Raw genomic sequence first — 25,949 nt, 5'->3', positions numbered from 1 at the left:
ACATGTATGAGAATATCCATAAGGTTCCGTGGGATATTGATCATAGCCAAAAGATTGGTTTTGATTATACCCATAGGATGGTTGGTAGTTGTCATATGAATGGGATTGAAAACCATAATGATTACCACTATTATGTGATTGATCTTGTGCTCCGTACATGTTATTTCCGTAAGGAAACATTACGATTCACAAGAAAGAAAGAAAAAATCAAAACAAAAATAAAAACAAACTAAACAAATAACAAATCAATTTGCAACTGCTCCCCGGCAGCGACGCCAATATTTGTATGGGTTGTCGTTGGCACAACAAATTAATAAATATATTTACCACTAATTAACTGGTAATATAGCGGTAGTAAGAGATCGTTCCCACAGAGAGATGTGTAATTGATAGGTTATTTGATCAGCAAAATAAAGTAAATAACAATGGGGGATTGGTTGTAAGATGAATATAAAGACAATAATAAAGAAAAGGATGATTAAGGAATCCTTCGCCGTTCCCAAACGATAACTGGATTAATATACTTATCTATCTTTCGTAAGAACCATTCATCACCAACCGTAGAATAACAACTAGATCAGTATTATCCCCAAAACTCCTTCAATCGCTGGATAAAGAAGTTCTCGACTACCAGATTCTGTCCAACGAACCACCAAGTAGTAGATCACTCAAGATGTAATCCAATCGAACGCCTTAAGCTTTTGCAGATGGTGGATTTTCGACAAAGGGTAGAATTGTAAAATTATACTCCAGATTCGGCAACCGGATGAGTATTGAGGCTCATGTCTCTCATCAAAGCATGAAAGCTCATGCCATAAAATCTCTGACTGAGAAGGCTGTCTCTCAGAGTACATGTAGATGTGTAGTCTCTCAGCTGAGGCCACGACACATCTCATGAATACTGAGCAATTTCAGTAATTACTCCGGATCTGGCAATCGGATGAGTATCGAGACTCATGTCTCTATGCATGAAAGCTTATACCACCTCTGATGGAGAAATTCTCTCAGAGAAGATGTAGATGTGTAGTCTCTCAGCTGAGGCCACGACACATCTCATACTGTATAGAATCGAAAGATTGGGCGGCTCCTAGACAGCATGTCTGCTAGTATAGAGCGACAACGTTTTCGGGATGTAACCAAGTTTTCCCCGACTATGCAAGAGGAATATGACACTCCAGCAAGTTCATATTGCTCAACCCTCAGATAATTAATGCTCCTAGACAGGAAGCCCTTCTAGTATAGAGCCAGCAATTAATTATCTTAAATCGTCTGAATATCCAGCAATATTCTACGAGCCATCACCTGAATATCCATCAATATTCTACGAGTCGTCAATTAATCGCCTGAATATCCAACAATATTCTACGATTCCTCGTTATATTTCGTTACTTCAATCTGTGGTTCTTCCCAGCAGAATTCCACAGGTTAGTAATAAATATTCAACGAAACAAGCATCTGAGCATCGAATAAGCCCTGACAAAAATGGTGCAAGTGTAATTAGCAGATGATGCACATACCAGCATTTTGAATGCACGAACGAGCATTTCAAAAATACGAATGAACGAGGAACCTATGTAAAATAGGAAGGGAAAATAATAATAATAATAAAATATTAAGCAAAAGCACCAGGGGACTAGGCTCACCAGCCGTCCAGTCATGCCGTGACTAGTCCCGCACCCAATTTTATATTTTATCATATTTTTACTATTTTCACGATCTCATGAAAATCCTCTTGTTCGAGCAAATTTCCTTTATTTCAAAGAAATTATCTAAATCACATGATTTTATCAAAAATAATAAAATTAGGGAAAGGTGTCGTGGGACCGAGTACCAGCCGGCCATGTCTTGGTCGTGGACGGTCCCACACCTCACGTCCCATTATTTTATTATTTCTTCTCAAATTATGAAAATTCCTTGATTTTATAAATTTTCCCTAAAATCATGAAAATTACCTAATTTCATGTATTTTTATCTAAATCACATGATTTTATCAAAAATAATAAAATTAGGGAAAGGTGTCGCGGGACCGCCGGCCGGACGGTCATGCTTTGGCCGTGGCCGGTCCCACACCTCACGTCCCATTATTTTATTATTCCTTCTCAAATTATGAAAATTCCTTGATTTTATGAATTTTCCCTAAAATTACCTAATTTCATGTATTTTCTCTAAAATCATGGAAAATATTAAAAAATTAGGAAAACTTGTGGGACCGGGCTCTAGCCGGCCAGCCATGCCCTAGCCGGTCCCACACGCCCATTATTTTATTATTATTTGGTGTTTTGTTTCCTGATTTTCATGTAAACTCCCTGATTTCAACAAAATATCTTGGTTTTCAACAAATCCCTTTGATCTTATGAAAATTATCTAAAATCATCAAAACTACATAAAATTGGGAAGAGTGCCTTGGGGCCCGCGCCCATTGGCCGGCCGGCCATGCCACGGCCATTGCCGGTCCCACACTCCCGTTTCCTATTTATATTTTAATTTATGTCTCTCATCTCATGGAAGTTCCCTAATTTCGCCAAACTCTCCAGTTTCATGGAATTTCCCTTAAATTATGATGATACCTCGTCTCAGCAGACACGTTAAATTCATGAGTTTCGAAACATTTACTCACACATGTTCAACTCAGCGCTACATGGACTCATCGTCCCATAAAGTCAGCAACTGACTCCAAAATCACGAGATTTCAATCGTGTCACATGGGGGGATATTAACTAGGGTTTTGGTCACGATGAGAATGTGAGCAAGTCGTGCAATCAGTTGGAAGAGTCAGCAAAGTAGTGGGTGGAAAGTTAACCAAGTCTCCGCACGATGAGTAATTGGTTTTAACATGATTTCCCCATTTCCAATTCTCTGATTCCAGCAACTGTCACACTTCATGGGATCATGGTGTTTTCAACTACGGCATTATAAAATGTCTCTGAATCCTGATTGAAAAGACAGAAGTTTTCGAACACTCGAACAACATTCACCAAGACGAGCAATTTCTCATCAAAGTTCATGCAGACAATCTTTCGTCAACACGAACTCACAGAAATTACTCTCAATTAAGCAAAATTCAATCATTCAGAGCATTTTCACGCTGAATTCACAACACACCTACAATCTCAGATCACCATTGATCTCATGTATTTCTGAGCTTCCCTCCTACAGATCAACCCATCCTCTCTTGTAACCGAATTGACTCTGGAATGGCCATTGTTCTTGGTTTAGGCCGGGGTCTTATATATTGATCTCTCGAACTTAAAGCACTCCCTTCTTGTAGTGCATCTGTGTAAGGTTCAACATTTCGCTCGGTTCAAGGAGTCTCCACACGGTCGACTCTTCAATTCCGTAAAAGCCAGCAAATCATTTTCCCCCACTCACAGCTTTGTGATTTAGGTTGATCCCAGTAGTTAAACTCTTAGATCAAGGTTTACCTACTGGTGTTGTCCTCACACACGATTCCTCAATAGAATGCCTCTACGAGGTCTCACGTTATCTACTTATGTAAGGGTTATTCAACAATTACACGGATATCATAACCCTTTACTAGCAATAGAATGATCAAAAGATTAATCCAACTGTACACTTGAACAATCTAGAAATCAATCATAAACCCTAAATATAGTGAAAACAAACGATAATGATTAAAACCTCAAATAGACTTGTATTATTAATAAAGCTTCACGCTTAGAACATTGAATTCATCCTTAATCAACAAAGGATTTAGCTACTCATATTACAAGGAAGATCAATAATGGTGGTTTCCCCCTAAAGGGGCAAACCCTAGGTTTTGATGTAAAACTTGTGATATGAGATTCGATCATGATATGTGAAAGGCCTAATACCTATTTTTATAGGTTTACATTGCTTGGCCTTCACGTATTTAGTTCGGTTCAAGAACCTGACCCAAAAAATAACGAAATAACGTTCCCAAACGTGCCCTTAGGCCTTCCAAGGAGTTTATACACATTTTCCTACTTGCTAGGTATGCGTACCCGTACGCGTACCTCAAATTCCAGCAGAAATTTTCGGAAGCAGGGTATGCGTACCCGTACGCGTACCCTAGTTGTCTTCGATATTCAATAAAAACTCGTTTTGGCCCCAACTTCTTCGTCCGAACTCAGAATGATCTCATTCTTTTTGCATTCTTTTTGTCTTTCAATTATCTTCAAGATGATAATGAGAAACCCTTAATTTGAATGAGTTAATCTTGGTCTTTGGACTGAGTCTTTATTTTGAGCGTTTTGCTCCTTTTCGTCGCACTTCTTCCATTTCTCTTGGACTTGGGCACTTGGATGCTTGGAATACTTATCTTCTTAGCTCTTTTCAGCACTTTGTAGATCCTTTTTGGATGATTCACCTATTGGAGGCAAATAAGAGAAAACAAGAGTAATAATACGAAAATATGCAAGAATAATAGCTAAAACAAGTATGGAATGGACACTAAAATCATATGAATTATGCACTTATCAACATGCAGAGAACTTTAGGCAAGAATAAGAGGAAGACTTGTTCTCAGAGGAGATAGGTGAGGAATTTGATCATAAAAAACTTGTAGTTGGTACCAAATATGTAAATAAGAATGAATTTAAGAAACATGTTAGGTATTTCTATGTAATGAATGGACATGAATTTGTATGGAATAAATGTGATAATAAGCAACAAAGAGCAGTATGTGTTAATTGTGAGAAGACCAAATGTAAGTTTATGATCTATGGCATCAACAAAAAGGGTGATGGAGAGGCCTTCACACTCAGAGGATATAAACTAGAACACAACCATCGAGTTCGTGGAGATGGGTACAACAGGAGTGCAAATCCTGCTTTTGTAGCTGATTGGAACATGGACAGAAGACAGGTTGTGATGCAACAATTCCTTGTCCTTATGACTTAGCAGCACAGTTCAAGAAGGCCACAAATGTTACCATTGCATACCATACTGCATGGAGGGCAAGGGTTATGGTGTTGGAGAAGATTTATGGGAATTATGAGAAGAGTTACCAACAAGTTCCTAACTTCTGTGAAATGGTTAAGGTAATGTTACCTTTTTTTTTCTTGTTAGTTATTTTTGCAAGTTATATTCATTTTATTTATGTCTTTTCTTATTAGTTATTTACTCATATTATGTTGTATGCAGAGGACAAATCCAGGAAGCCATTGTTCATTCTCATATGGCACTGAAGACAATACCTTCCTCTCTTTGACTATTTCATTTTTTCCTGCAATAAAGGGGTGGAAGGCTGGCTGTAGAAAGGTCATTGGTTTGGATGTTTGTCACTTGACAGGCAAGTTTGGTGGTGTGATGCTATGTGCAACAGGTAAAGTATTTATCTTCTTCACTTATATATTCTTTCTAATTCAGTTTATATGTCTTTAATGGATTATAACCCACTTGTTATGTGCAATCAGGTTTGGATGGTCAGAATGGCTTAGTTATGCTAGGTATAATGATGTGTAGGAATGAAACCATAGAGAATTGGAAGATTTTACTTGGATACTTGAAGCCTCTGATAGATGAAGATGGTGTGCGTATTTGTTTCATCTCAGACAAGCAAAAGGGAATCTTGGAGGGTGTTGAAGTCTCTTTCATTTATATGAACACAGATATTGTTTTAGGTAAAATGTTTATGATTGCAGACTACTATTCCATATAATGTGTTTGAATGTTTCTTTTTATATCACTTGTAATATTCATATTTGTTCACTTATGATGTGTTTGAATTCACATGTGACAGGCTCTTGCTTGCAAACTTTGAGAAGAAGTACATGGGTTTTAGTTTGCAAAATCATCTTTAGATGCTGCTAAATGCTACAAGAAAAGGCATTTTGAGGTAATGCATAAGCACATTTCACTTGTATAAGTACATTTCCTCAAAATTCTTATTGTTATGCAACAATAAGCATTGTTTTTGTGTTAGGAACATATGGCCAAGGTGAAGGCTGAGAATGTTGATGCTGCTTTGTATCTCTTGAAAGAAGAACAACCAGAAACCTGGTCCAGGTCCCATTTTCCTAATGACAGCAAGTGTGAGCACATCAACAATAATTTTTCTGAGTCCTTCAACAATATGGCAAAGAATATTAGGGACAATCCCATTTGCAAGCTAGGCATGATGTATGGAGAGCTGGTGATGAATACCTGGTATAAGAGAAGAAATGGGTCTGCTAAATGGACAGATGGTGAGATAGTTCCTAAAGCAATGAAGTTGATAGAGAAGATGATAGCTTTGAATCCTAATTTTAAGCTGGTTCCAGCTGTGAAGTATAAAGTATATGAAGTGGTTAGTGTGCATGAAGCAGTTTTTATTGTGGATCTCCAGAAGAAAACATGCAGTTGTTTGCAATGGGAGCTAAGGGGATTTCCATTCCAGCATGTTGTTTGTGCTTTGGCTCCATTGAGACCTAACTGGGCTGAGTTAGTTTCCCTAACCTTGAACCACTTTTTCTTATATTTCATCACTTTGGTTTCTATTATATTATTGCTTGAACCATTGTTTAATCCCATTTTGTTTTATGACTTGTAGCTATTGTAGCCCTTATTACACAGTGGACTATTATAAGATGACATATGCTCCCGAAGTCATGCCATTGGAGGGTCTAGCTGACTGGATAGAGGTGCATTTAATTTTAAATATTTTTGTTTATAATTTTATTTATTTTGTCTTTATTGTTTGTTGTGCAGTAAATCAGGGCAATAAAGTAGATTCCTTTAGGGTTTCATTGTACTAGTATAACAACCTCCACAAGTTCTCTAACTCTTATCTTCTTCTTTCTTTGCAGCCAGAAAAACCAAAAATTATGAAGCCACCAGTCAACATTAGACAGCCAGGGAGGCCAAGGAAAGAGGGGATGAAGTCATATGATGAACCAACATGTGAGAAGAAAGCTAGAAGCTGTAGTAGGTGTGGAAATATAGGTCACTACACAACAACTTGTGTTGGAGGACCAGTTGGAGGAAATCCTAAGGGATTCAAGCCCAAAACCTGTGTTGATGGCACAAAGAAGACAACAGTTGAAGCTCCACCAAAGAGAAAGTACAAAGCTAAAGCTGTTGCAAGTCTGGAGGTGCATCTGGAGAAAATTCTCAACCTTGTGCCAGCAGATCTAAGACACAAACAAGTGTTGCTCAATCTTCCCAACCAGCTGCAACATATTCTGCAAAACCAAAAGGTGTCAAGAGAAATGCAGGTGATGAATCTTGTTCTCAGGCCACTTTCAGTCAGAAAAACACCAATGTTGCATCTGTTAGCAACCATATTAATTTTACAACTCCAAAAGAAAAGAAGAAAGATAGGAAATATATGAAGCTTTAGATCTGTCTCTTTTATGTTTGTGTTTGTGATGACTCTTTTTTTCTTTTTGTTATATGACTTATGTTGAGACAATATTATGTTAAGAGAACACAAAGCATTTGTTCCTTTGTTAAATAGATAGTCTTTATTTAAAGATGGTTGCAGTTGCGTTTACATATTTTTCATGAATTCCTTACCTATTTCATTTACTTTCTCCTTTAGTGGTTCTTTTGTTTCGGTAATTATTGCATCTGAAGCCCATTTAACATGAATTAACTGCTGACATCTGAAGCCCATTTCCATGTATATATTCAAGAGGGAAAACAAGGATTTGACCTTTGAAATGTGGGACCACCTATTAAGTTCCACGCGTACATAGCAGACGTGGCAGAACAGGTCATTGGCACACTAAGCGCTTTTAACATGACTTAACTGCTGACATGGAAGATAACTTTCTGTTAGCCGTTTTTTCAAAAAAACGGCCCAAACCGGGGTACATTTGTAAAAGTGAAAAAACGGGGGTACATTTGTATGTGCACAAAAAAACAGGGGTACATCCATATTTCACCCATATTTATAGACCAAGGAAGTTTGGACACCAAGGAATTTCCAAAACCGAAAATATTCTCAAGATATGCAATATATTCCAGATTCGGTTTCCATAATTCCTGGAAATGCTTTGTCCAAACATTGAGCGAAAATCTCCAATTAGTAAATGCACATTACCAATTTTCATTTTCCAAAATAAAATTAAAAACCCTAATTAAAAGATTCTCAAAAAAAAAAAAAATTAAAAGATTCTCAACTTATTTTTCGATGTGAGATTTTCCTTTAGTTATTAAGGAATATCTTTGAATAATAAAAGATAAGCGTTACTGCACATGTTCAAAGTATGTCGGCATCTTTATTTTGTAAGTCCTCTTTCATACTTACAATCTTGAAACCGATTTGCCACACTTCCAAATGAGTTTAGAATTGGTTCATCTGACTTTCAAGAACTATGTGATTGATTAAGGACACTCAATCACAAATCATGGGTTTCACGGTTCTACCTGTAGATGGTGGATTTTCGACAAGGTCTAAAATCGTAAACTCATAATTATACGAAGCTCTGATCCAGCAATCAGACGTGAGTATTGAGACACGGGTCTCTCATCGAATTCTCAACGGAGAGTACTTTCTCTCAGAGTACGTGTAGATGTGTAGTCTCACGACTGGACAACGACATATCTCATGAATACTGAACACTTTCAGTGATTATTTCTATATAGTATCACGAGATGGAAGGCTCCTAGACAGCTTGCTCTGCTAGTGTAGAGCGATAACGTCTTCAGGAACAAACAACGAGTTTACCCTGACTATATAAAGGATATGACTTATCGACAAGCTTATATCGGGATAATTAATGCTCCTAGACAGCTTGCTCTGCTAGTATAGAGCCACAAATTTAATTATTCCTAATTAAGATTAATTCTGCCGTGACATTCACTACTGAATTCCCAGAATAATATATTATTGCTCCTATTCCATGGTCGAATCCACGACTGGTCCCATGGAGTAGCAATAACAATTGCTCCTATTCTATGGTCGAATCCACGACTGCTCCCATGGAATGGCAATAACAATTGTTCTGATTCTATGATCGAATCCACGGCTTGATCTCATAGAATAACAATAACTATATTATCTCATTACTCCGGTTTCATGATCGAATCCACAACTGGTCTCATAAATGGTAATAGATAAATCTTAATTACTCTGATTCTATGGTCGAATCTACGATCCCATGGAATGGTAATGCTCACTTTATTATTCTGAATTCGTAGTCGAATCCTCAACTGATCCTATGAATTAATAATAAACATCTTATTACTCAGTTTTGTGAATTATTCTCCACTGAATTCCACAATTAGTAATAAATAATCAACAACCGGGCATCTGAGCTACCTCTAAGTAAGCCTGATTCAAATGGTGAAAGTGTATTCAACGACGATACACTAACAATCACCGCACGAACGAGTATTTCAAAATACAACGAAAGGATGACCCTATGCAAAATAGGGAAGAAAATAATAAATAATTAAAAATATTGACCAAGGTGCTGGGAACACGGACACACGACCGTGCCGGGGTCAGTTCCATGCCAGTTTTATATTTTAATACATTTTTATTATTTTCCATGATTTGATGAAAATTCTCTCATCTGATCAAATCTCCTTCGTCTCGAGTAAGCTCCTCGGTTTCATGGTACTTCCATAAATCCATAACAAATAATATAAAATTAAGGAAAGGAGTGTGGGGCGTGACCATTGGCCAACCGGCCATGCCTTGATCCCAGCAGGCCCCACACCCCTCGGTTCCTTATTACTTTTTTATTATTATTATTATTTCTCTAATTTCATGAAAAAACTCCTTGATTTCATGGTATCAAATCATCATATAATAATAAAATAAAATAAAATTATGAAAACTTGTGGGACCGGGCTACTAGCCGGCCGGCCATGCCCTAGCCGGTCCCACACGCCCTTTCCTTTATTATTTTATTATTACTTATCCTATTTTTCCTTGAATTCATCAAATTCCTTGATTTTATGGTATTTCTCTCAAATTAGGAAAAATTCCCTCAAAATCATCAAAAATATCTAAAAATATTTTAAAAATTATGAAAAACTCGTGGGACCGGTCCATAGCCGGCCGGCCATGCCTCCATGGTCCCACACGCCCGTGTTTTTATTATTTTAATATTTTGTTTCCATGAACTCATGAAAACTCCTTCAATTCATTGAAACTCCCTAAATTCATCAAATTTCTCAAAATTCATGAATTTTTCATAAAATCATCAAAATATTATAAAATTAAGGAAAAGGCACCACGGGACCGTGGTCACGATCGGCCGACCATGCCTTGACCAGGGCGGTCCCACGCCTCCTTATTCCTTATTTTATAATTATTTTTCATCCTCTCATGGTGTTTTCCTCAGTTTCGTCGAAACCCTAATTTTGGCATATTTTCTCGAATGGATGCTCAATTGCACGCCAGAAAATATCAAAATTCTCAGGACTGAGATGCGGACGCCTTGGGGACACAAGCACGCTATCTTGACCGACCAAGATTGGCTCTTTGGCTCACGGAAGCCGGTCCCATCAATTTTCACAGTTTTGACCTAATTTGCACAATTGCTCGTATTAGGTCCAAAACTCTTCCAAACACTTTGGATTTTCATGAAGTGATCGTCAGGCGGTCACGTGACAACCCAGGGCCGGTTTCATGACCCCGTTGTCGGTCCCTCACTCCGTCATAATTAATTAGGTTTTCTCACATAAGGCTCAGACGAGCATTTTCGAATAAATGATTAAACCAGCATTTAATCATTCTTTCATCAACAAATCGTCAACTCTTCAGGAGTTATTTGTATTTTCTCACGTGAGCATATGGACACTACATGGTTAATCCACGGTCCCATGTAGTTGCTCCCTCCTTCGTCCCATGGTTAAACTTCTGACGAACCATGAATTGATCATCAATTGATCAAATTAGGGTTTCCGAATCCAAGGATCATCATTCCAGATTCCAACTTTAATAATTTTACGACCACCTCATGGTCATTAATTTTATTAATTATGCTCGGTTCAACAACCAGTATTCTAATTAATATTTTTGGTACGCTGCCAATAACCCATCAGATGAGCAACACATGCTCAGACGATCAAATATTCAACAATTCATCACATGAGCAACACTTGCTCAAATGATAAATATTTGCTCAAATGATAAATATTTGCTCAAACCAAGGAATATTGGTTCAACAATCAATATTCAAAGATCCATCGAATGAGCAATACTTGCTCACTTCATCGTAAGAACTATACCTCTATCTCATGACATGTTCAATTCATGAGTTTCAGAACATCATATTCAACTCAGCAACTACATGGACTCATAGTCCCATCAAACCACGAAGTCATCAATTGACTAACAAACCACGAGACGTCAATCGTGTCACTTGGGGGGATATCACTTAGGGTTTTGGTCTGGCAGTCTACGGCACGTGTGTTCAAACACACGATGGAATGTGAGCAAGTCGTGTAATCAGTTGAAGGAATTCACGAGGTAGTGGGTGGAAAATCGACCAAGTCTCCACACGTTGAGCAACTGGTTTCAAACACGATCTCCACTTCCCCACTCCTTGATTCCATCAACTGTCACACTTCATGTAATCACGGTGTCTAAAATTCCAGTAATATAAATAAGTCACTGAATCACGATTGAATCGGCATCATCGGTATCATCAATCTCACGTCAAACTGACAACACGAGATCATCAACTCATCAATTGAGCAACTACTCTCAATTGAGCAATTTCAATCACTCAGAGCTTATCATATTCAGAATTCACACACCCACAATCTTTGATTACCATTGATTCCACACATTTCCCAGCTTCCCTCCTACAGATCAACCCATCCTCTCTTGTGACCGAATTTACTCTGGAACGGTCATTGTCTTGATTTAGGCCGGAGTACTACAGATTGATCTCTCGAATCTAAAGCACCCCCTTTGCAGCGGTGCATCTGTGTGAGGTTTAACATTTCGCTCAGTTCGAGGAGTCCCCTTTGTACGGTCGTCTCCTCAATTCCTTAAAAACCAACAAATCGTTTTTCCCCATCTACAGATTTGCGACCACAGTGGGAGATCATTATCTCGGTTGCAATCTCACAATTTCACAAGATGGTTGATCTCAGGTCGGGTTCAGTTACGAATCCTAACACAAACCGTGCTAGCACTAGCAACAACAACAATCAGAATATCCCAGAGACAATTCGGATCTCCAACACTGATGGTGGTGACATTACTCCTCCTCACGCCGAAGGTCATCCGTTGTCCGGACGACACCCTGAAGAAGTCAGGGGAGATCCACCACCTACCATTGTTGATCTTATCAAAGCGCAAGAGACTCTTGCAAAGAATCAGACTGACATGGCTGCTACACAGAAGGAGCTGTGTAATTATCTTAAAACTCTTACTGACAAGATGTCATATAAGACTCAAGAGAAGGGAAGGGAGAAGGAGAAATCCTCAGACGACGATCCTGAAGTAATTCCAATCCATACAGTAGAAGACGATGAAGTCCACAAAACTGCTGCAGAAAACTCATCAGCGAAGGGATCATCGAATTTCATCACTCGCGAGGATCTGGAGTACGTTTTAGAGAACCGTGGAAAAGACAAAACATCGCATGTCCATCGTCATCAACCTCCTTATCCTGCCGCTACGCAGAGGATTCCACTCCCCAAAGGTTACGTTTCTCCAACCTTCACCTTATATGATGGAACTGGAAATGCTAGAGAACATGTCTCTCGTTTTCTCGAATCCCTGGGAGAACATGAACACAATAATGTCGTCCGTCTCAAGGAATTCTCAAAATCTCTGAAATACAGAGCATACACCTAGTATAACAACATCGCACCAGGGACTATCAACAATTGGGGAGAAATGGTTAACGCATTCTACAGGAAATACTTCTTCGTGTCAGAACAAGTCACCCTCTCCGACCTTGGAAGGATGTTTCAGAGGGTCAGTGAAAATCCCAATGATTATGTGAAAAGGTTCAGAGTCCAAGCTATGGATTGTCATGACCCAAACGTCACGGAGCAACAACTGGTGGACTTGTGCATCAATGGCATGCTCCCGGTCTACAGGGCCTTTCTAGAGAACCTTTGATTCCAGACTCTCTCAGAACTTCATGAAGCAGCCAAACGATCAGCGACTACTACACCTGCTTTGCTGAGCAAAGTCTACAAGGTCGAGGAACCTCGGAGCAGCCGATGCCTGATCAACAAACAATACAATGTCCAACCTTCCATGAACGTTATTGCTCAAGCAAAAGGAAAGCTCCTGCTCAAACATGATACATCCAACACCTCATCGTACAAAAGCATCAAGAAAGGATAACCAATCTTACACAAACCTCGATCCGGCATTAACGAACGGGGAGATGATCGGACATACTCAAACTTATCATGAAGCAGCGATCGAGTTACTAGAAGTCTGAGTTCAAGATGATACAATCAACTTGATGTTCGTCAAACAGAGCCAACTGAAGCAAGATGGAGAACCCCAGGTACTGTCATCTTCATGGATTCATCAATCATCCAACAAGTAACTGCAATATTTTGAAGCACGTCACCAAAGAGAAGGTTGATACACAATGGCTTCAACTGGGCACTGGAGGAGTACACAAGAATCCTCTCCCAATCATAACCTTTACACTCTATGAACAACCTATCAAAGAGGCAGTTCAATCCTTGGTCGAACGTGAATTGCTCTATCTGCCGAAGGCACAAAAGAGAGACATGTTCACAGCACTGAACCACATCGTGTCAAGAAGTCCATTCCGGAAATACTTCTTGAGCCTCCATCCACAAACCAAGAGATGTACGACTGGGGACTGCTTACCACAGTCGAATTTGGAAGAACGTTGATCGATGCCGGCACCTCCATCAACATCATTCCACTGAAAACCTCAGAGCCGCAGGCATCAGTCGACAAGAAGCTACTCATGTTCCCATCTCAATCAGAGACCTTGAAGGAGCGCTCGGAATACTTATGGCTACATCACTCTCAAAGTGAACACAAGTTCAACACTAGACAGAAACCAAGTTTCACATAATCAGGAAGATCCAGGATATGACATGTCCTTCAGACGAGCGTGGATCCACGCTGAAAATATGGGTACTTACAGAGCGCCTTTGTTTACACGTCTCTCCAATGAATAATTTTTGATCCAGAAGATTTTACGGACATTCCATCATCAGAGTACTTGGAGGAATTTCAAACTTTGACGAGGTTGAAGAAAGAACCAGCAAAAGATGCATATACATCCATCAAGAGGTTCCGCACTTAGGCAAGTCTCATCCCATGTCTATGTAATTTATTTCCTCACATGTTATCCTAACATGGGGACTCAATTCTGCTAGCAACTCTACAAGACGTTATGAATGGTAGCTTCACCACATTAGTATTTTACCAAGTGGTTGAATCTGGCGCTCCTCCGAATCAAGCACTGAAACATTCATTACCGAGATGATGTCCAAACATGGAAAAGAACACTTTGGTGTTTCTCCTGCAAGTCCATGTGTTCCACAAAATCAGAAAGCTCTGATGTCTGCACAAGTGTTGAATCCCACTACCGCAACGAAAGGGATGATGAATCAATGGAAGATACTCCAGAGCCGAGATGATCAAACATTCGATACTTAAGGAATATACGCTTCAACGCTCAAGCATCTAAGAAGCCATCAAATTGTACTCCCAATCAAAGAGTACAGCTACAGTAAAAATATATCGACGATGACACATTGATTCAACACCAAAACATCAAAGTGTAACTAAACGATAAGTCTTCACTATCCCATGATAAGACTTCTGAAGCATATGCAACATCATTCATACATGGATGACACTAACTCCTTCATTATACACTGGGCAACCTGAGGTGATTTCGTGAAACTTCATCAACGGGTTTTCGCTACATCACAAGCCCCTGCATGATTGAGGAACTTTCGCTCTTCACCAATCACATCCAGTATGAAAACTCTTGATGCCATTTACCGCAACAATGTCGACTCACTGACAAAGCCAGTTCGTGGTAAAGTTATGCTTTCAAGAGCATTCAGGTTGAACTCTCAGTACACCTTCATCTTACAGACGCTCAACTCATCAACAAGTTCGTGAATGTAAAAGGCTCACTGGATGGAGGAGCAAATATTATATCTATAATCACGGTTCTAGCCTTTTTCGGTCTTTGGAGCAATTCCAACCATGGCATCAGCATCAAATAATCTCTAAAGGAACACCATCCATGATCTCAATATCCACAAGGATCTCTGGAGCGTAATCATTCATGGTCTCAGCACCAACAACGGTCTCAGGAGCAACATCCTCAGGGCTTCATCAACTAATCATTCTCTTAAGTGTTACACATGAAGCAGACTTCTCCAAGAACTAATGATTCATATCAAGATGTGTAGACCTGATAACATGCTCACATGAAAGTCTTCCCAAAGCTGGCACGATTGGTGGGCATAATCCAAAGTCTCCTCCAAGATGTTCTCATCGCCTCTACAAATGAGATACGACATGCTCCGGGCCATGGGTTTACATAAACGTACAAATGGGTGAGGAATGGGACAATACTTCCTCAACAAAAGATGTTCGTATATGTTTCTTCTACAACATACCAAAAGGGCGCATCAATCAGACATACGAGCTGAAAGATATGGCCTTTACCGTCAGGTCTACGGAATCTGAAAAATTTGTACGGGATTACAAATTGCAAATGCGCACGCTTCGTTGGATGACCTCTACAACTCCAAATTGAGTGATTCTTTTCTCATGTGATAACTCATCCTCTTAGCTTCGAAAGTTGGGGTCAAGCATCGAATTCCGACCTTGTATTAGGTCCCTACAGCTTCTAGAGCGTACAACATGCAAGCAACAATTCTTAGACGGGATTCATGACTTCCACAGATCGGTGTCCACCAGGTCTCTTTGCTAAGTCCTTCATCAATGTACCTCCAACTTCGACCACCTAGGTCTTTACATCAATTTTTCTACCTTAGTCCTCTATCTAGGTCTCACCAGAAGAAGGGAAAACGAAAGGGAGAGACTTAACAAAATACTGGGGACTGATGGTCCACTTGTCAAGACGATCGATTTCACAATCCAAAACCGATCAAGAAATCAAGACCAGAATAAAACCTCACATCTCTCAGAAGTCCAAGGTTCAAGATATCATGGAAAGAAAACTAAAGAAAGTCAGCAAAATAAGATTTCTGCTTTTCTTCATCCATCTTCTTCAACACGGCATCACTGGTGGTGAAAGAAGTGTCACCATCCACCGCTTTCCTTATAGCATCAATCTTTTGACGAAGCCACTTCAAATTGAAGCCAAGTTCTTCAGCTTTCTTCAAGTTGTACTCCCAATCAAAGAGTACATCCCGTGTGACAGTATTTCCAGTTGTGATGCGGATATCATTTATAACACGCAATATGGCTTCTACCTGCCTCGTCAAGAAATAACTATGCTTCGGATCCTTGGTAACGACGATGTGCCCATACATCTTCCACGGTTTCTCGTACAAGCCTGCATATCCAATGGGGACGCTGAATCCGCCAACTAGTTCATGAAACGGGAGTGAAGAATCGAACGGAGGATCAAAAGAAACTCCTGCACTTGGATATTCATGCACCACTATACGGTTCTCAATTACTGGAGCAGCCTCCAGGGCAACAGTTTCTTCAGTATTCTCTCCTGGTGTTTCGGTTTCTTCTATCACTGAAGCAACAACAATCTGAGTTTCCAAGATTTCAATGACAACCTTCTCATGGCCTTGAAGTGCAGAGATGGTTGTCTCTTCATCAATAACTCCAGGGCAGTTTGAGTTATCCTCATTGGTTTCAATATCCTCAACTTCAGTCTTTGGCACCTAATACGAAGATTACATGAGGTTAGAGTCATTTAAGCTTGAAACCAAATGAGATCATAAAATACATCATACAAGCAATTCAAAATTATCAATATTAATCATTATACACTCAAGGCACGATCAAATAGCATGAAAGTCATGAAAATACGTTTTACGGTAACCTCGTCTGAAGAAACTGTACTCTTCCCTGTACTAAAAGAATAACTGGGAGCAATATACGAGGAATCTGAAGATGGTTTGTATACCATTCTCTTCGTATGGATGTCCTCTACAACTTCTCAAAATTTTATGACAATCCGATGAACAAGCAAAGAGATGTGGCTAAAACATGGAGCAACATGCCATCTGAAAAAGTTCTGAAGGTCTCCTGGAAGTTCACTATTTCGCCTTTTTCAGGCCCTAAACATGCTCAAACTTCAAAGAGCTTCTGCATTAAATCTTGGAAATTTCCTGGGCTTGAAGATACATATGCAAACCGCGAAAATCCGACTTCGGACGAAGATTCTACAGCGTTTCTAGTAAAATCTAAAGTCTGAAATTTTCCGGTGACTTATTTCGGCGAAGTTATCCATAAATTCACATGGATTTTCATTCATTCATTCACGAATCAGCGATATCATACTTCTTTGAAGAAATTACAGGAGATATACTTACTAAGGGAGTCTCTAAATCATTTGAAGGCTCGACGATGCCAGAATCTCCGTTGACAACACCGCTATCTCCATTCGGTTCAGGATTTCGGGAATTCTCCATATTCCCATCTCCCAAAGAAGAGTGCGCTTCATCAACATGATTCTTATCTACAATGATTTTTTCCTGGATTCATCAACAAAAATTATTATTATTTCATTCAAGGAGATGCTGCGATCACCTGCACGAAAGAGATATTTACATCGACTTCTTCATCAGTACTGGATTCCTGAATTGTTCGCCTGGGAACAAGTTGAAGACCGTCAATCGATGGAGAAAAGGTTTGAAAAGAAATAACAAAACCTTGGTCTCGTGATCCTAATTGCACGGGCAGGAAAAAGTCATGACACAAGGAGCGCTAACAACTCACCAAAGAAACGGCTGGGGACTGCACGTCATTTGCTAACATCCTGTAGTCCTTACTTTTGGGTGCTCCGCCCCGAAGACTTTCTTCCATTTCCGAGGAGTCTACATTGATCTGAAACCTCACTACATGATCATCTTGTGGTATAGTTGATGAAATAACCAGGAGTACAACTCAGTATGAAGGATCTCTCACCATCACTCAGAGGTCCCAGAAGTACTATTTCTTGAAGTTACACCCGCGGAGATGTCATCCCTGGAAACATCGTATTGGAAAGTGTCATCATGGGAGTCAGTCATTCTTGCAAAGTGGCTGTGACAGATGCATAACATTCAGCGCATCATTTATACAAAGCGCAGGATTCAGCAAAACAACGAATCATGGAATAAAGATGCTCACATCAGCGTCTGCAAAAATGGTAACTTTCAACTCTTATCGTTTACGATTCCACTAACAGTACATGAGTTAATACTTCAAATCTTGCTCGTTCCTTCAAACCTGCTAAGACGAGCAAAATTCTGACATGATTTTCACAAAATCGTGAACAACCCACGTAAATTTTACAGTGTGAACATTCACTGGTTTCTCAAAATCTGGACAGACGTCCATTCTACGATTGTGAAAACTCACATATAGACATTCTTTCACCATGTATGGTTGTCTACTTTCAACAATTGTTCAAAATCAAAACATTGATTTTACAAAATATATTTTAACGTGAAACTCACGTGAATTTGAAAAATATATATATTTTGCTCCTTCACGCGAGCATCCACCTTTGAAACGGGAGTTTATTCCACTTTGTGAGATCTCACATATTTTAAAATAAAATTTCGTTTTTCGTGAAAGCTCATAGACAAATTTTTATCATTAGACTCAGGTCTATTTTGTTTTTTCTTAAACTAAAGAACGAACGAGCGTCCGCGCTAAAACGGATTCCTTTCTTGGGCCAGGCCCGCGAATCCTAAATGACCAAGGTCCCATCGTCCAAACCAGCGGTTCAACACCAATTTATGCTCATCAAACGACGATTCAATCATGACATTGAAGCCTTCATCAAGTCGTGGTTTGCTCATGCTCTCTAAATCCGGTAACGTCTCAACTTACGACTAAGTTCAATTGCTGGTATTATTATTTATGGCCGGAAAATCACCATTTAATGCTGACTGAGGAACACAGCTTTCCTCAGTAAGCAGGGGACTTAATGTAGATGGTGGATTTTCGACAAGGGCTAAAATCGTAAACTCATAATAATACGAAGCTCTGATCCAGCAATCAGACGTGAGTATTGAGACACGGGTCTCTCATCGAATTCTCAAGGGAGAGTACTTTTTCTCAGAGTACGTGTAGATGTGTAGTCTCACGACTGGACAACGACATATCTCATGAATACTGAACACTTTCAGTGATTATTTCTATATAGTATCACGAGATGGACGGCTCCTAGACAGCTTGCTCTGCTAGTATATAACGATAACATCTTCAGGAACAAACAACGAGTTTACCCTGACTACATAAAGGATATGACTTATCGACAAGCTCATATCGGGATAATTAATGCTCCTAGACAGCTTGCTCTGCTAGTATAGAGCCACAAAGTTAATTATTCCTAATTAAGATTAATTCTGCCGTGACATTCACTACTGAATTCCCAGAATAATCTATTATTGCTCCTATTCCATGGTCGAATCCACGACTAGTCCCATGGAGAAGTAATAACAATTGCTCCTATTCTATGGTCGAATCCACGACTGGTTCCATGTAATGGCAATAACAATTGTTCTGATTTTATGATCGAATCCACGGCTTGATCTCATAGAATAACAATAACTATATTATCTCATTACTCCGATTTCATGATCGAATCTACAACTGGTCTCATAAATGGTAATAGATAAATCTTAATTACTCCAATTCTATGGTCGAATCTACGATCCCATGGAATGGTAATGCTCACTTTATTATTCTGAATTCGTAGTATAATCCTCAACTGATCCTATGAATTAATAATAAACATCTTATTACTCAGTTTTGTGAATTATTCTCCACTGAATTCCAAAATTAGTAATAAATAATCAACAACCGGGCGTCTGAGCTACCTCTAAGTAAGCCCTGATTCAAATGGTGAAAGTGTATTCAACGACGATACACTAACAGTCACCGCACGAACGAGTATTTCAAAATACAACGAAAGGATGAACCTATGCAAAATAGGGAAGAAAATAATAAATAATTAAAAATATTGACCAAGGTGTTGGGAACACGGACACACGACCTACCGACCGTGTCGTGGTCAGTTCCACGCGCGTTTTATATTTTTAATACATTTTTATTATTTTCCATGATTTGATGAAAATTCTCTCATCTGATCAAATCTCCTTCGTCTCGAGGAAGCTCCTCGGTTTCATGGTACTTCCATAAATCCATAACAAATAATATAAAATTAAGGAAAGGAGTGTGGGGCGTGACCATTGGCCAACCGGCCATGCCTAGGTCCCGGCTGGCCCCACACCCCTCGGTTCCTTATTATTTTATTATTATTATTATTATTTCTCTAATTTCATGAAAAAACTCCTTGATTTCATGGTATTTTTTGCACAAATCATCATAAAATAATAAAATAAAATGAAATTATGAAAACTTGTGGGATTGGGCCACTAGCCGGCCGGCCATGCCCTTTGCTTTGTTATTATTTATCCTATTTTTCCCTGAATTCATCAAATTCCTTGATTTTATGGTATTTCTCTCAAATTAGGAAAAATTCCCTCAAAATCATCAAAAATACCTAAAAATATTAAAAATATTATGAAAAACTCGTGGGACCGGTCCATAGCCGGCCGGCCATGCCTCCATGGTCCCACACGCCCGTGTTTTTATTATTTTAATATTTTGCTTCCATGAACTCATGAAAACTCCTTCAATTCATGGAAACTCCCTAAATTCATCAAATTTCTCAAAATTCATGAATTTTTCATAAAATCGTCAAAATATTATAAAATTAAGGAAAAGGCACCACGGGACTGTGGTCACGACTGGACGACCATGACTTGACCACGGCAGTCCCACGCCTCCTCATTCCTTATTTTATAATTATTTTTCATCATCTCATGGTGTTTTCCTCAGTTTCGTCGAAACCCTAATTTTGGCATATTTTCTCGAATGGATGCTCAATTGCACGCCAGAAAATATCAAAATTCTCAGGACTGAGACGCGGACTCCTTGAGGACACGAGCACGCTATCTTGACCGACCAAGATTGGCTCTTTGGCTCACGGAAGCCGGTCCCATCAATTTTCACAGTTTTGACCTAATTTGCACAATTGCTCGTATTAGGTCCAAAACTCTTCCAAACACTTTGTATTTTCATGAAGTGATCGTCAGGAGGTCATGTGACAACCCAGGGCCGGTTTCATGACCCCATGGTCGGTCCCTCACTCCGTCATAATTAATTAGGTTCTCTCACCTAAGGCTCAGACGAGCATTTTCGAATAAATTATTAAACCAGCATTTAATCATTCTTTCATCAACAAATCGTCAACTCTTCAGGAGTTATTTGTATTTTCTCACGTGAGCATATGGACACTACATGGTTGATCCACGGTCCCATGTAGTCGCTCCCTCCTTCGTCCCATGGTTAAACTTCTGACGAACCATGAATTGATCATCAATTGATCAAATTAGGGTTTCCCAATCCAAGGATCATCATTCCAGATTCCAACCTTAATAATTTTACGACGACCTCATGGTCATTAATTTTATTAATTATGCTCGGTTCAACGACCAGTATTCCAATTAATATTTTTGGTACGCTGCCAATAACCCATCAGATGAGCAACACATGCTCAGACAATCAAATATTCAACAATTCATCACATGAGCAACACTTGCTCAGATGGTAAATATTTGCTCAAACCAAAGAATATTGGTTCAACAATCAATATTCAACGATCCATCGAATGAGCAATACTTGCTCACTTCATCGTAAGAACTATACCTCTATCTCATGACATGTTCAATTCATGAGTTTCAGAACATCATGTTCAACTCAGAAACTACATGGACTCATCGTCCCATCAAACCACGAAGTCATCAATTGACTAACAAACCACGAGACGTCAATCGTGTCACTTGGGGGGATATCACTTAGGGTTTTGGTCTGGCGGTCTACACGTGTGTTCAAACACATGATGGAATGTGAGCAAGTCGTGCAATCAGTTGAAGGAATTCACGAGGTAGTGGGTGGAAAATCGACCAAGTTTCCACACGTTGAGAAACTGGTTTCAAAAACGATCTCCACTTCCCCACTCCTTGATTCCATCAACTGTCACACTTCATGGAATCATGGTGTCTAAAATTCCAGCAATACAAATAAGTCTCTGAATCATGATTGAATCGGCATCATCAGTATCATCAATCTCACGTCAAACTGACAACACGAGATCATCAACTCATCAATCAAGCAACTACTCTCAATTGAGCAATTTCAATCACTCAGAGCTTATCATATTCAGAATTCACACACCCACAATCTTTGATTACCATTGATTCCACACATTTCCGAGCTTCCCTCCTACATATCAACCCATCCTCTCTTGTGAACAAATTTTCTCTGGAACGGTCATTGTCTGGATTTAGGCCGGAGTACTATAAATTGATCTCTCGAATCTAAAGCACCCCCTTTGCAGTGGTGTATCCGTGTGAGGTTTAACATTTCGCTCGGTTCGAGGAGTCCCCTCCGTACGGTCGTCTCCTCAATTCCTTAAAAACCAGCAAATCGTTTTTCCCCATCTACACTACCAAAACAAGTTTCGATTCTACCTCCATGTGAGTATTGTGCATAGTCACACTAGCTTTCAAAAAATTCGGTTGACTAGGTACTAGGATCGGTTCCCCACATACTTACGGTAACTACTTGTATTTTTCGCACATGTTCATAGGATCGGTTCACCTTTCACTAAAAACTTGTTGCACATGTTCATAAGATCGGTTCCCCCATCTACTAAAAACGTGTTGCACCTCTTACAAGGATCGATTCCCCTCTTGTGATCGGTTGCACCTCTTAATAAGATCGGTTCCCCTTTTCCTAGAATTGGTCATACCAATAACACTAAATCGATCATACCATCTCAGGTGATTACTTAAAATCGGTTTCGCTAATAAAAGTCATACAAATACAAAAGTCAGGCCTTGTGAATAGTTTTACCAAGAACATAAACAAGTCATGAACGCTTATACTAATCACACATATTGGTAGTTCAAAAGATATGCAATGAATAAAAATACCAATAAGCCAAGCGATTTCCCTTTCGATCCACGAAACAAGTTCATGAATTTGCCTCCTTTAAACTAATGTAAAAAATTGTTTCCTAGGATGAAATCTCCACCTCATACCCATACATAATCACAATAGCATTCAAAAGATTATGTCAATGTCTTATATACGAAGTTCAAAAGATAAGCATTATACTTCGTATTGTATTCCTTAATACTACGTCTAACTAGAGTGTAATCATTCATGCTTCGCAGTTATGTTTTCAATATGCACGACATGAAAGATACGTTAGGAAATGAAACAGTTCAAGTCAAATATCACTAACCTCAAGTGGAAGGATGATGTTGTCGTTGTAGCTCCTTACTTCTTCACTTCTTCAAGTTTTCGAAGTACTTGTAATGTCTCATATCCTAATACTTTCAAGCTAACTTTTATGAAGTTGACTCTACTACATAATCAAGCGACTCTTTAAATAAGTTTTGGTTTACTAAAATATGACAACCAAACTTGACATACCAACGCTTGGTGGGTTCAACTGAGCTATGCTCTAACAGTATGATAGTAATCACTTTTTTTAAATTTGGGTTAATTGGGTTTTGGTACTTACATTTTTTTCAAAACTAGTGTTTGATTTAACTTTTGTCCAATTTAGTACTTGGTACTTGGAAATAACGTTGACCCACGTTGACTTGGATAACTCATGACGTGTCTAAATTTTGACATATAAATACGTAAAAACTAAAATATATTTAACATTAGTAACAATGACTTACCATGTCCCTAACATTACACGTGTACGATTTAAAACTCATCTCCAAGGATTTGAGATTAATAGCTGAGAATAATTTATCTTTGGATAGATATAAACCTAAAAACTAACCGATCCCTTTCATTTTTTTCTTCAGCAGACATGATTTGATAAGTGTAGTTTTAGGGATTTTTAGGATTTAAAGAATAAGATCATTACACATTGATTCGAGAGGGAGATTTAGTGTTATTGTTAGGGTTTATAGTTGAAACTGTACTGGAACCCGGTTCACGAACCGTTTTGAACGGTTTATTAAAGCTGGTGTTATAGGCTAGCAGTTCATGAAACGTGGTCAACTGAGTTTCGTAGTCTTGCAGGGTTGGCGAACCTGGTTCACGAACCGTTGCACCCTGACTCGTGAACAAGTTTACTAACGGTTCACAAACCGTTTACCAACTGTCCCAATGGATTTTAGCATATGCTTAAAAACTTATTTTTGAATATATGTTTAGCATTGCTAGAACTCCCTCAAACACTTTTAAGGCTCCATTAATCACTCAAACACTTATGTGTGTGCATCATGAATAAATTCTTAGATGTTTAAATGAACATCAAATTGCTTTAGTTCTTTGGCATACTTGCCAAACCGAACAATCATTATACATGTTACCAGAACCGGTTCCTAGTGTGTATTCTTCTATTGTATATTCAAGACCCAAAAGTGTTTGCTTGATTCTCAAGTTATCTTAGCTTGAATTCTAAGCAACCCCTAGTCTTTCAAAATTATAAATAGGGATGCTCTTTCAACCGGGAAATTCAATCCCTGACACTTTGTGTCCTATTTGATTCTGCAATCGTCCTTTATAAACCTAGGTTTCCTCTTCTAAGACTAAAAGACTTTGCTTTGAGGATTCGTGAAGCCAGGTCCAAATATCTTTACCTTGATAATTTGTGTATCCTGATCTTGCTTTTCTGTTATTGAGGTTTTCGTAATCTCTTTCAGGCAAGATAGGTAGTGATCACAAAGTTCTATTCGTCTCAGACTTTGTGACTCCTCAAGATAGATATCTGAAAACTAATATTAATTGAGCTTTTGAAGATTGTTCTTGAGAGGTGGTTAAGAATCTAGGCTGCACTTTGGGAGTCGTAAGTTCCGCATTTGTGAGGTTTGATAGCTGTGTCTATTACAAATAGATTTCACCACCTTGATCTTTGATCTAATTGGAAATCAAATATGCTTATTTGTTAGAGGCAGATTGGTATCAAAAGTCTTCACTTCGGCTGAAGAAACTCTTAGGTTGTTAAGCACGTCAGGAAAGGGAATCAATTTTGTACCTTGTCAGATTCAAGAGATGTAAGGAGCGCGAATGTAATTGAATCGCTTGGAGGGTCGATTAGGTATCAACAACATTGCAGTCTGAAGTCTAATAGTAGGCTAGTGTTTGTAGCGGCTTAATACAGTTTGGTGTTCAAATCTGGACGAGGTCCCGGGGGTTTTCTGCAGTTTCGGTTTCCTCGCTAACAAAACTTCTGGTGTGTTGTGTTTTTCCTTTTCCACATTATATTTTTTATCTTTATGATTTTATATACGCAAGTTGTACATATTCAATCTTAGTAGATACGTCCATCTAATTGTGATCGATTACGAGACTTGTTCTTGTAGAATTTGTATCTTGAAAGATATATAACAAGTTTAATTACTTGGAAGAATTTCGATCGGATTATTTAGATATCGATAAATTGATCTTGGATATTGATTTTTGAGATCGTCCAAGTACTCTTCTCGACAATCAGGTTCACGAGCTCCTTGTTTATATACATACTGATTGAGAAGAGGTTAAAGATCATTTAGTTGGTCTACTTGTAATTGTATTAGGTTTTGTCCTTACAGGTTGTTGAACGAGAAAGTTGGTGGTGTACTTGGTACCCATGCATTATCAGTTCCTTCAATTATTTGCGTTCTTGACATGGACATATCCGGTATACACTCCAATAAGAGAAAATTTTGTTGATAACACAAAATATGACTCACTTCTTGGTGGAAAGTAGATTTGTCCAGAGAGAGATCAAGGTACTTAATCTTTAGTGTCTGGGATGTGGTAGCAGCAC

At 38.9% G+C, this 25,949-nt stretch overlaps 1 protein-coding gene across 1 annotated transcript; it reads left to right on the top strand.

Annotated features, from left to right (window-relative positions):
* The first annotated feature begins 4,609 nt into the window (after positions 1-4,609).
* LOC113294873 lies at positions 4,610-7,292 on the top strand. Its single transcript, XM_026543247.1, has 8 exons — positions 4,610-4,687; positions 4,839-5,021; positions 5,125-5,305; positions 5,397-5,603; positions 5,723-5,757; positions 5,906-6,402; positions 6,512-6,602; positions 6,768-7,292. The coding sequence occupies exons 1-8, from the start codon at positions 4,610-4,612 to the stop codon at positions 7,290-7,292; spliced, it is 1,797 nt and encodes a 598-aa protein (XP_026399032.1).
* The last annotated feature ends 18,657 nt before the right edge of the window (positions 7,293-25,949 follow it).

The sequence above is a fragment of the Papaver somniferum genome, chromosome 7 (assembly GCF_003573695.1).
Source record: "Papaver somniferum cultivar HN1 chromosome 7, ASM357369v1, whole genome shotgun sequence".
In the NCBI taxonomy this organism is placed as follows: domain Eukaryota; kingdom Viridiplantae; phylum Streptophyta; class Magnoliopsida; order Ranunculales; family Papaveraceae; genus Papaver; species Papaver somniferum.
The sequence above is the reverse complement of the archived record's forward strand: the minus strand, read 5'-3'. Positions and strand labels throughout refer to the sequence as shown.